The sequence below is a fragment of the Rhinopithecus roxellana genome, chromosome 7 (assembly GCF_007565055.1).
Source record: "Rhinopithecus roxellana isolate Shanxi Qingling chromosome 7, ASM756505v1, whole genome shotgun sequence".
Taxonomy (NCBI): Eukaryota; Metazoa; Chordata; class Mammalia; order Primates; family Cercopithecidae; genus Rhinopithecus; species Rhinopithecus roxellana.
The window spans coordinates 82,527,027-82,538,589 of record NC_044555.1 but is presented as its reverse complement, the minus strand read 5'-3'; the positions used below and the strand labels follow the sequence as shown (position 1 = coordinate 82,538,589).

Below are 11,563 nucleotides of genomic sequence, written 5' to 3'. Positions count from 1 at the left end.
ACCCAGACTGGAGTGCAGTGGCATGATCACGGCTCACTACAGCCTGGATCTCCTGGGCTCAAGCGATTCTCCTGCCTCAGCCTTCCAAGTAGCTAGGACCACAGGTGCGGGCTACCACACCTGGCTCATTTGTACTTTTGTAGAGGCAAGGGTCTCCCTATGTTGCCCAGGCTGGTCTTAAACTCCTGAGCTCAAGTAATCTGCCTGCCTCAGCCTCCCAAAGTGCTGGGATTACAGGTGTGAGCCACCACGCCCAGCCCTTGGGTCTCTTTAATTTTGGTAGTATAGAAATAACCGGAACCTCAGAGAAGACACCTGTAATGCCAACTAGAAAAACACTGCTGCAAAGGACATCTAGTGGAAGGGTAAAAAGTAAAAAGCAGTAGAAACCTCAGCTTCCCTGAGAGCATATTAGACCAGTGCTTCCCAAACTGTAAATAAAGTCCATTCTCATCCCCTGGGGGTTCTTGGTAACATCAACTGGTCTGGGGCACGCTTGAGATGGTGCATTTCTAACATAGTACCAGGGCATGGCCGAGCTACACTGGTTCCTGAGCCACACTCTGAGCAGTGAGGCATAATCTCCATAGTGTGATGTTCATATTTTAGCATTTTATTAAGTTTTACAGGTTTTCATGCTCGGTATATCTTGGTGGCTAACCCCTGGGCATGTAATAAATACTTAGAAATTTTCCACCAAACATGGTGACAAATTATTTTGCTCTTTAAAGGAATAACACTTATTACCCACATAATTTACTAAAGCAGAACATTTTACTCCTTGATGAATCCATAAAAATACAGCACAACTGTATTCTTACAGTATGTACAAAATCTTATTTTATCCTTTTATTTTCACAGGGCAATGCATAATTAGGTTGTTTTTAAATATAAAATTGATAGCAATAACTGTCACACACCTCTATTGTCATTTTAGGGTTTTTCTCTTTCTCTGATACTTTTTTTGGTGTGTTTATTCAACATTTATCAATTAGAATTTTAGTGCATTCACTAAGAGCCAAGCACCGACACATCCTGATATGCTTCCATCTAGGACTTTTAGCTGCTTAAACACATTTAACATGCCTCTTTTCCTCCAATAAACTCTTATTTTAAAAAAAAAAAAAAAAGAAACTCTTTCCTGCAATGAGATTATTTCAGAAGTTGCCAGTCATCTTGGAACCCAAAGTCAGTAATAAGCAACTGTGGGACCACAAGTGGAAACCTTTTGATGATGGGGCCAGTGGTTTCATGGACAGTCTGGCTCATTCAGACACACGCATCTGCAACTATGAACAGGAGTAATGCCTGCACCCATACCCAGTTCTCCTGCTGACTATATCTTTGCCAAAGGACTACTGACTAGTTTTAATGGGGCCAAGAACACAAATATGTATATTTTTCTTATAAAGAAACATTTTAATTCTATTCCCCTTTATGTAATAAAGGCTTCTTGGAAAACATGAAAGGTTTGGAGAGCAAATGCTTAGGAAGTTTTCTGACATTAAACTACCTTGTTCATTAATTCATTCATTCATTTTTGAGACAGAGTCTCACTCTATCACCCAGGCTGGAGTGCAGTGGCGTGATCTCAGCTCACTGCAACCTCCACGTCCCAGGTTCAAGTGATTCTCCTGCCTCAGCCTCCTCACCTTGTTCTTTAAAAACAATCATATTCTATGAACATGTGTCTGCTGGTGTAGCAGAAACAGAAGGATTAATCAATAAAGTCCTAGAAGGTGAACTCGGAGGAACACAATTTTATGAAGACTCAGTTTAAGACAAAGCTCAAACATTTGTATGTGGTGATGATTAAAACAAGAACAACAGCCTTGCAGGGGAATGAGCTTCTGAAGGTTATTATAATACAAAAAGGATGGAAGGTCCTACTTTGTATAAAAACTGTGATGTACAATTTCTGGTATTTTTAAAAATAAAAGAAAGAAAAGGCCCCAGAGAAAAACAAATATTTTCACACAGTTTTTTTTTTTTTTTTTTTTTTTTTTGAGACTGAGTCTCGCTTTATCGCCCAGGCTGGAGTGCAATGGCACCATTTCAGCGCACTGCAACCTCTGCCTCCCAGGTTCAAGAGATTCTCCTGCCTCAGCCTCCCTAGCAACTGGGATTACAGGTGCCCGCCACCATGCCCGGCTAATTTTTGTATTTTTAATAGAGACAGGGTTTCACTATGTTGGGCAGGCTGATCTCAAACTCCTGACCTCCAGCGATCCACCCACCTCGGCCTCCCAAGAGCTGGGATTACAGGCCTGAGCCACCATGCCTGGCCTGCACAGTATTTCTTAATGTAAAATTGTGTGATGTTTATATCATTAAAATCAACTTATTTATTTTATCTTTTGGCTTTCAGGTGGAATTTTAGAAAATACCTGGCAAGCAAATAGTTCTGAAAGTGCTTCCTCTTAAGTTTTTTTTTTTTTTTTTTTTTTTTGAGACGGAGTCTCGCTCTGTCGCCCAGGCTGGAGTGCAGTGGCCGGATCTCAGCTCACTGCAAGCTCCGCCTCCCGGGTTTACGCCATTCTCCTGCCTCAGCCTCCCGAGTAGCTGGGACTACAGGCGCCCACCACCTCGCCCGGCTAGTTTTTTGTATTTTTAGTAGAGACGGGGTTTCACCGTGTTAGCCAGGATGGTCTCGATCTCCTGACCTCGTGATCCACCTGTCTCGGCCTCCCAAAGTGCTGGGATTACAGGCTTGAGCCACCGCGCCCGGCCCCTCTTAAGTTCTTTGGTATAATTTGGTCATTTTGATAGTAATCAACCCATTAAGTAGGTACTTTAACACTCACATATCAATTAAAATGGAATGTGGAGTACAGATATTTAGAAAACCATGACTGAGGAATAAATTGTATTTTTGACCTCATGGAAAACAGAACTCTAAAATTTTACTTATGTTTCTGTGGCAAAGATAGCCATACTGCCTACGAGGACATCTCTAACTCTATTTATACTAAAGAAACGTTCTACAAAACATCTCTTTCTGATTATTAGAAGTAACTGTTCTATATACTTTTTTAAAGTAGAAGAGGCAAGTTTCAACTTGAAAAGAGTAATTTTGAATTTCATGAAGTTATACTTTTTTATGCCTTCTGATTCAGTGAGCGTCAACATCTAGAATTTAATGTCAGTTTGCAGACTGTTAAGGATTATTCTTTTATTTCAGCAACAGCTAATTTTCCTCTTGAAGCATTTTCTCTATTTCCTTATCCCAGTTTTCATCTCGTTTTTCGGATTCTGTCACCACTTCATATTCTTGAAGTTCCTGCTGCAGTTCTTTTTCCCAATCTGCAGAATCCTCTAAAAGAAAAAAGGAGAAGAAAAAGATTCTCTCTGAATTCATACTGCTGGTGTTCACAATTCGGTCCATCTCAATTACCTACGTAAAGTCCTAGCTGCCGTAATTTTTTTTTTTTTTTTTTTTTTTTTTTTTTTTTTTTTTGAGACGGAGTCTCGCTCTGTTGCCCAGGCTGGAGTGCAGTGGCGCAATCTCGGCTCACTGCAAGCTCCATCTCCCGGGTTCCCGCCATTCTCCTGCCTCAGCCTCCCGAGTAGCTGGGACTACAGGCGCCCGCCACCACGCCCGGCTAGTTTTTTGTATTTTTAGTAGAGACGGGGTTTCACCGTGTTAGCCAGGATGGTCTCGATCTCCTGACCTCGTGATCCGCCCGTCTCGGCCTCCCAAAGTGCTGGGATTACAGGCTTGAGCCACCGCGCCCGGCCAATAGCTGCCGTAATTTTTAACATCTCAGCCTTCCTTACTGTGTGTGCTCAAAAAAACTCAGTAAATTTTAACAGTGACCAAGGATAAATACAATTAGAAAGATAAATCTGTTAATGTAGAAGCAAAGGTATTAGAGGCCATCAATATATTTTGGGTATTATTTTGCTTTCCCTATGCCTCTGCTTTTCCTTTTATTTAAATGGGTAATTGATAATTAATACTTGGTTGCAAGTTAATTTTTACCACTACCAATGATGATGATGGTAGCAAAAGCAGCTAATGTTTATTGAGCACTTACTGAGCTGGGCACTGGCCTAACTGCTTTCTGTGTATCATGCTTTTCATCCTTAGAACAGTCCATGGACAAGGTATTACTATTAGCCACATCTTACAGATGGGGAAATGGAGACTTAGGAGAGGTTAAGCAACTTGCCCAAGATCACACCGTTTGACAGCGACAGATGTAAGAATGGAACCACATCTGCAGGCTCCACAGTCTATGCTTAACCACTATGCAGACAACGAGTTGTCTCCTTAAGAGTGGAGACAGACACCGTGGTCTGAAGTCAGCCTGGACTCTCTCATGGTGTTCTGACTGGAGCTCTCACACTGGTCTTTCGCGTTGAGATGTAGAGCTGCAACTTTCCGCGTGGACACTCAATATACCTCTGTGTGTGTGGGATAATGCATCTGCTATGTAATGTTATAAAACAAACTGGCTATTTAAAAAGTAAAGCTAAGATTCAATTTTGTCTTTTGTTTTTTTGAGACGGAGTCTCACTCTGTCACCCAGGCTGGAGTGCAATGGTACAGTCTCGGCTCACTGCAATCTCTACCTCCCGGGTTCAAGCCATTCTCCTGCCTCAGCCTCCCGCGTAGCTGGGACTACAGGCGCCCGCCACCAGGCCAGGCTAATTTTTTTTTTGTATTTTTAGTAGAGACGGAGTTTCACCATGTTAGCCAGGATGGTCTCAATCTCCTGACCTTGTGATCTGCCCGCCTCGGCCTCCCAAAGTGCTGGGATTACAGGCATGAGCCACCGCGCCCGGCTTGTCTTTAAAAATAAACCTTAAACTTAGCTATAGAGAAAACAAAAAAATGAAATGTTTTAATTGTTCTACAGCAGCAACCTCAAAGGAAAAGACACCCTGTGTTATAAAGGAAGCCACCAATTTCACAAATATTTATTAGGGTGCTTACTGAGTGCTAAGTTCCGTGTTAGGTACTGTAGGGGGATAGAAAGACAATGTGTAACTGCCCTTGGGGAGCTTACAATTTAGTCCTGGAGCCAAGACATATAATAAATAAAAGACTATTGGGGCCAGGCATGGTGGCTCATGCCTGTAATCCCAGCACTTTGGGAGGCCGAGGCAGACAGAGCACTAGAGGCCAGGAGTTTGAGACCAGCCCACCAACATAGCGATACAAAAAATACAAAAATTAGCCCGGTGTGGTGGTGTGCGCCTGTAGTCCCAGCTACTTGGGAGGCTGAGGCAGGAGAATCGCTTCAACCTGGGAGGTGGAGGTTGTAGTGAGCCACAATTGTGCCACTGCACTCCAGCCTGGGCAACAGAGTAAGACTCCATCTCAAAAAAAAAAAAAAAGGAAAAAAAAAAAAAGGCTGTTGGGCTGCATGTGGTGGCACATACCTATAATTCTAGCACTTAGAGACACTGAGATGGGAGGATTGCTTGAGCCCAAGAGTTTGAGATCAGCCTGGGCAATCTGGCAAGACTCCACCTCTATAAAAAATTTTAAAAATTAGCCTGATATGGTGGCACACGTCTGTAGTCCCAGCTGCACTGGAGCCTGAGGTGGGAGGATGGTGTGAGCCTAGGAGTTTGAGGCTGCAGTGAGCTATGATGGCACTATTGCACTTCAGCCTGGGTGACAGAGTGAGACCCTATCTCAAAAAGAAAACTGGGTTTTAAAAGCAGCCTGGTCCTTCCCAGAAGCAATGCTCTTTTGGCATGCAACAGCTGGGAAAAGAATCTTCCATGTACATGTCTACAGTCAAGCAGAACGCTAGCTTTTAAAAATTTATTATTATTATTATTTTGAGATGAAGTCTTGCTCTGTCACTCAGGCTGGAGTGCAGTGGCATGATATCGGCTCACTGCAACCTCCACCTCCCAGGTTCAAGTGATTGTCCCACCTCAGCCTCCTCCCGAGTAGCTAGAATTATAGACGTGAGCTACTGCACCAGGTCCAAACATTTATTATTATTTTTATTTATTTATTTTTGAGACGGAGTCTGGCTCTGTCACTCAGGCTGGAGTGCAGTGGGCGCGATCTCGGCTCACTGCAAGCTCCACCTCCTGGGTTCACGCCATTCTTCTGCCTCAGCCTCCCGAGAAGCTGGGACTACAGGCGCCTGCCACCACGCCTGGCTAATTTATTTTGTATTTTTAGTAAAGACGGGGTTTCACCATGTTAGCCAGTATGGTCTTTATCTCCTGACCTCGTGATCTGCCCGCCTTGGCCTACCAAAGTGCTGGGATTACAGGCGTGAGCCACTGCGCCCGGCTGCCAAAAATTTATTTTATTAAATTTTTTAGACACAGGGTCTTGCTCTGTGTCCCAGTCTGGAGTGCAGTGGTGTGATCATAGCTTACTGTAGCCTTAAAGTCCTGGGCTCAGCTGGGTGCAGTGGCTCACATCTGTAATCCCAGCACTTTGGGAGGCCGAGGCAGGTGGATCACCTGAGGTTGCGAGTTCGAGACCAGCCTGACTAACATGGTGAAACCCTATCTCTGGTAAAAATACAAAATTTAGCGGGCATAGTGGCATGTGCCTGTAATCCCAGCTACTCAGGAGGTTGAGGCAGAAGAATCGCTTGAACCTGGGAGGCAGAGGTTGCGGTGAGCCAAGATCGTGCCATTGCACTCCAGCCTGGGTGACAGAGACTCTGTCTTTAAAAAAAAAAAATTATCGGCCGGGCGCGGTGGCTCAAGCCTGTAATCCCAGCACTTTGGGAGGCCGAGACGGGCGGATCACGAGGTCAGGAGATCGAGACCATCCTGGCTAACACGGTGAAACCCCGTCTCTACTAAAAATACAAAAAAAACTAGCTGGGCGAGGTGGTGGGCGCCTGTAGTCCCAGCTACTCGGGAGGCTGAGGCAGGAGAATGGTGTAAACCCGGGAGGCGGAGCTTGCAGTGAGCTGAGATCCGGCCACTGCACTCCAGCCTGGGCGACAGAGCGAGACTCCGTCTCAACACAAAAAAAAAAAAAAAAAAAAAATTATCCTGGGCTCAAGTGATCCTCCTGCCTCAGCCTCCTGAGTAGCTGGGACCATAGGCACATGACAACATACCAGCAAAATGCCAGCTTTTAAAGCAGAAGGCTGGAGGGCAGCATCTCCATGTGCCCAGGGGTACATGCCCTTACCCCATTCCTGGTTACATGTCCTTGGGGCTGAGATGCCCTGGGTGAATTGCTTAACCTCTCTGAGTCTCAGGCTTTCCCCTTTACATTGGGGGTTTCATCAGAGGAGCTCTATAGTCACACCAGACTCCCTAACCCTTTGATTTGCTTCTGTGACTGCTTAAGGCAGAAGGACATGAGTGAGGTCTGGTCATGTTTGTTAGACTCCACCTTCTAGTAGGGAACAGAATATCAATTTTATTTATTTATTTATTTGAGACAGGTTCTCATCCTGTCACCCAGGCTGGAATGCAGTGGTGTGATCACGGCTTACTGCAACCTGGACCTCCTGGGCTCAAGCCATCCTTCCACCTCAGCCTCCCGAATAGCTGGGACCACAGGCCCACACCGCCATGCCTGGCTAATTTTTGTATTTTTGGTAGAGATAGGGTTTTGCAGTGTTGGCCAGGCTGGTTTCAAACTCCTGACCTCAAGCAATCCACCCGTCTCGGCCTCCCAAAGTGCTGGGATTATAAGCGTGAGCCACCGCGTCCGGTAAGAATCAATTTTGATGCAAAATTTACAAGATTGTGCACTGGCTTCAGAATAATTTTCTACAATTGGCTTTGGAATTAGGGAGGTGAATAGTTTCTTTGTTTTGTTTTTTACCTTCCAGTATGGCTGTCTCATCTTGCTTTTTGTCAAGCACTAGTTGCTCCATTTCTTTCCTTAGATCTTCCTGATTTAAGTTACAGGCATCGAAGGCATCACTGACAAACTCAGAAACACCTGGGCTAGTAGAAATTTCTTCCTCATCCTGAAATGCAACAAATGAGCTCTTGAAATGGTTTGCTAAGCGACATTTGTGTTATTCTGGTTTGCTATTGTCTCACAATTTAATGCCATGCTATTTTTATTTCTTTTCTCCGTGAGCTGTAAGACAATGAGCACTGCTCTCCAACCTTCTAACTTGCAGTTGCTTGGTAACTACATGAGTTACCACCTGAGGCTATTATTCTCCCTCACAGCTTGAATCACTCCAACCGTTCTCTCCAATCCCTGATGAGCACATCTAGAATTACATATGCCAGTAAATCACCCTCAAGTCTCAGCCATAGTTCCTTGACTATTCAAGTACCAGATGTTGCTTCTTCCAAACCCATATTCATACATAGTTTTAAATGGTATTAGAGATAGTTAACACAGTTACTTTATTTCCAGATATCAACTACTAGGTACAATGTAAAACTGGATTACCTCTTGAGTTTTAAGCTGAGATTTGATTACAACGGGTGGCGTTTTGGGCCGTACTGCCTCTAAGAAGTGAGAATAAGAGAGACAATAATTGCTTGGTTCAGTTCTGAATATATATTATAATCACAGTAAAATATCCACAAGTATTATGATACTAAATAATTTTCAGAAATGAATTTTTATGTTATGCTTTCAGCTTTTCTTAAGTTATAAGAAACAGCTATGGTGAAACCATCTCAACCTCTTACTTTGGGGATATTTTTATCTATCTATCTACCTATCTATTCATTTATTTGTTTTTAGACATGAAGTGTCACTATGTTGCCCAGGCTGGACTCAAACTTCTGGGCTCAAGTGATCCTCCTGCCTCAGCCTTCTGGGGATATTTTTAACATGTCATCGTATTCAATACTCCTTATATAAAATTTCCAGCAGGAAATAATTTTTAACTACAGTGTGAGCAAAATTCATTCAAGAATAGTTCTGTACTTTTTTAGGATAATGAGGATTAAGTTATTTATCAAGTTTGCCTGCTGACATGAGTGCTAGAAAAAGGCAGTCTTTATGGAATATTGTCATAAGTCCATTTTGTTAAGGCAGTATTTGATAAAAAGGCATTTTCCAACAAAATTAACATAAATGCTAAAGAATGATAGACAACTGGGATGCATGTTAACATTGATATACAAAATGACAAATTTTCCTGTGTAGAGCAACTTCACTCCATTTCGCTGACACTAAGAGCAGTGTCGGATCCTGTCCTAGTATTCTATATAACCTGTACCTCAGGACATGGTGTTTTGCTTAATCATTTAAAATTCCGTGAATTACATCACCCCGCTTCTCGTGGGATGCATGTCCAGTTGTAATGAGTACCTACTATACACAGCAGGTACTCACTAAAAATTTAAAATATGACACAAAATGTGTTTCTTGTTTTAATTATTACAGATTTCAAACAGCTGCCATTATTATACAACACATTCCCACAACCAGTGGTAAGTTAGTGTCACAATGAGTCCAATGTTCATCAGTGCCTAGCTCAGAACTAGATAGATCCTTGTAACTTGGAGTGGAATGGAGCTTTGTTCTGCTCTACAGACTACACCCACTGGAGAAACATCAGGTTGAAAGAGGACAAAAAGGAGGCGGACTGAATCAGAATAGGGGACAGAAGTATAAAGAATCACACGGTTAAGGGCCAAAAATGAGAGGTGGGGAAGATGACGGATGTTTGAGAGAGAAAAAAAAAAGAAAAAAAAAAACTCGCCAGGCACAGTGGCTCATGCCCGTAAGTCCCAGCTACTTGGGAAGCTGAGGCAGGAGGATCGCTTGAGTCTAGGAGTTTGAGGACAGCCTGGGCAACATAGTGAGACCCGTGTCTAAAAAATAAAAACAAAAATAAAAACAAGGAATGAGAAAGGAGATAAGCAAAGTAAAGGAAAGCTTGGGGAAGACATGATTGAGATGGGTCAGAGAGAAGGCAGTAAGAGAAAAATGAAGATTTCCTCCAGGAGGAAAAGAATTTTTCCCTAAGACAATGACATTTCTGGTATGTATAAAAGGTCAAGCTCATTTGAGTCTCTAAGAACAACGTTTTCTGTAGAGTGCTGTCTTCTACCCGGAATGTACCTGTCAGTGGCAAATCCTGCTCTCTGCCATTGCTCTTCTCCTCCTTCCCTGCGGCCTGCTGTTGGGCGGCCAGGGCCGTGAGCTGGGCTGACTGCTTAATCAGGGAGACGCGGTAAAAGTAGTTCCTCCAGAACACTTCTTCCTTCACACTTTTAAAGAAAGGCAAATTAGAACAGTGGAAAAAGGCAAAATTAAAAATGAATAAAAAGCAGATAGACAAGAACACATTTGAGAACGTACAAAGACAAGTGCACGCAGGGGTTATTTGTTGTAGAGGGGACTGGAGTAGATGATTTGCAGGAGCACTTTCAAAGCTGAATGAGGTTCAGAGGGGGTTCGTACTGGCTTTAACAATTTTTTTTTTTGACACGGAGTCTTGCTCTGTTGCCCAGGTTGGAGTGCAGTGGTGTGATCTCAGCTCACTGCAACCTGTCTCCTGGGTTCCAGCAATTCTCTTGCCTCAGCCTCCCGAGTAGCTGGGATTATAGGTGACTGCCACCATGCCCAGCTAATTTTTGCATTTTTAGTAGAGACGGGGTTTCACCATATTGGCCTGGCTGGTCTCAAACTCCTGACCTCATGATCTGCCCGCCCCAGCCTCCCAAAGTGCTGGGATTATAGGCGTGAGCCACCGCGCCCAGTCCATATTCGCTTTAGAATTGAAAGCTAACAACAGGATAAACATAACAGCTATCTTCCCTGTAGCAGCAAAATACAAGTTCCAGAATACCAATGAAACCTCAGCATTTCTTGGTATCTTAATGATACTAATACTGCTCTCAGTAGAAGAAAACAGGGCATTGTTGTGAAACTAGCATAATCAACCTGGGAAACCAGAAGCAGAGCCAGGACTCCACCAATCACTTGCTGTTTCTCAGACGATTAAATGCTTTCCAGCAGTGAGAAGAAAGCATTGTGGCTGTTGTTCCTTATGAAAGAGAATGTTTGGCAGCTTGCTAATAACTAGTAACCGGTAAGAGTTAGCAATGGGATGGGAAATGCTTGATAAAAAGATTGAAGTGCAGTTCAACCTGAAAACTCTCGGTGGTTCTCAAACCTAGCTACCTATTAGAATCACCTGGTATAATGTGTTGGTGCCCAAGTGGGCCAGGTAAGTGTCCACACAGAGGGGTGGCCTAGAATGGAGAGTGAGAACCAAGCAGGGAGAGAAAGGTATTTGAGCAGAGGAGTGAATGGCAGCAAAAATGACAGATCGGCCACATGCATGGGGAATAAGTAAAAATATTAAAGATAGTAGAAACCAGGTTTCTCACCACCAGAGAGGAGAGTTACAAACATGGGAAGGGAAAAAATGAAAATGATCCCTGTCATGAGGTAGCACCATGAACACATGGTTTTCATTCCACATAGAAATGAGCACACATTCCCTGGCTGTGTCCACTGAGAGCATGCAGAGCAGTGGCACCCCAAAGGCAATGAGCACACCTAGCATCCAGATCTTGCTTTCTAAATATCAAGATTTAGACTTTCCACTAAAAGGATCCAGAGCTCCCTGGGTAAATGGCCGATTCCAGGGTTAGAGCAGAGGAAGAACACTATCTTGTGCCAGAA

The 11,563-nt window shown here is 43.5% G+C and overlaps 1 protein-coding gene across 1 annotated transcript in view; it reads right to left on the bottom strand.

Annotated features, from left to right (window-relative positions):
• Positions 1–817: 817 nt before the first annotated feature.
• Positions 818–11,563, bottom strand: part of SYAP1 (synapse associated protein 1) — a 47,784-nt gene continuing 37,038 nt past the window's right edge. Inside the window, exons 6-9 of the mRNA XM_010369251.2 lie at positions 9,992–10,140; positions 8,363–8,421; positions 7,775–7,922; positions 818–3,315 (exon numbers count right to left, since the gene is read on the bottom strand). Of these exons, the coding sequence (XP_010367553.2) occupies positions 3,188–3,315; positions 7,775–7,922; positions 8,363–8,421; positions 9,992–10,140 (484 nt within the window). The 3' untranslated portion in view covers positions 818–3,187. The remainder of the gene's footprint in view (positions 3,316–7,774; positions 7,923–8,362; positions 8,422–9,991; positions 10,141–11,563) is intronic.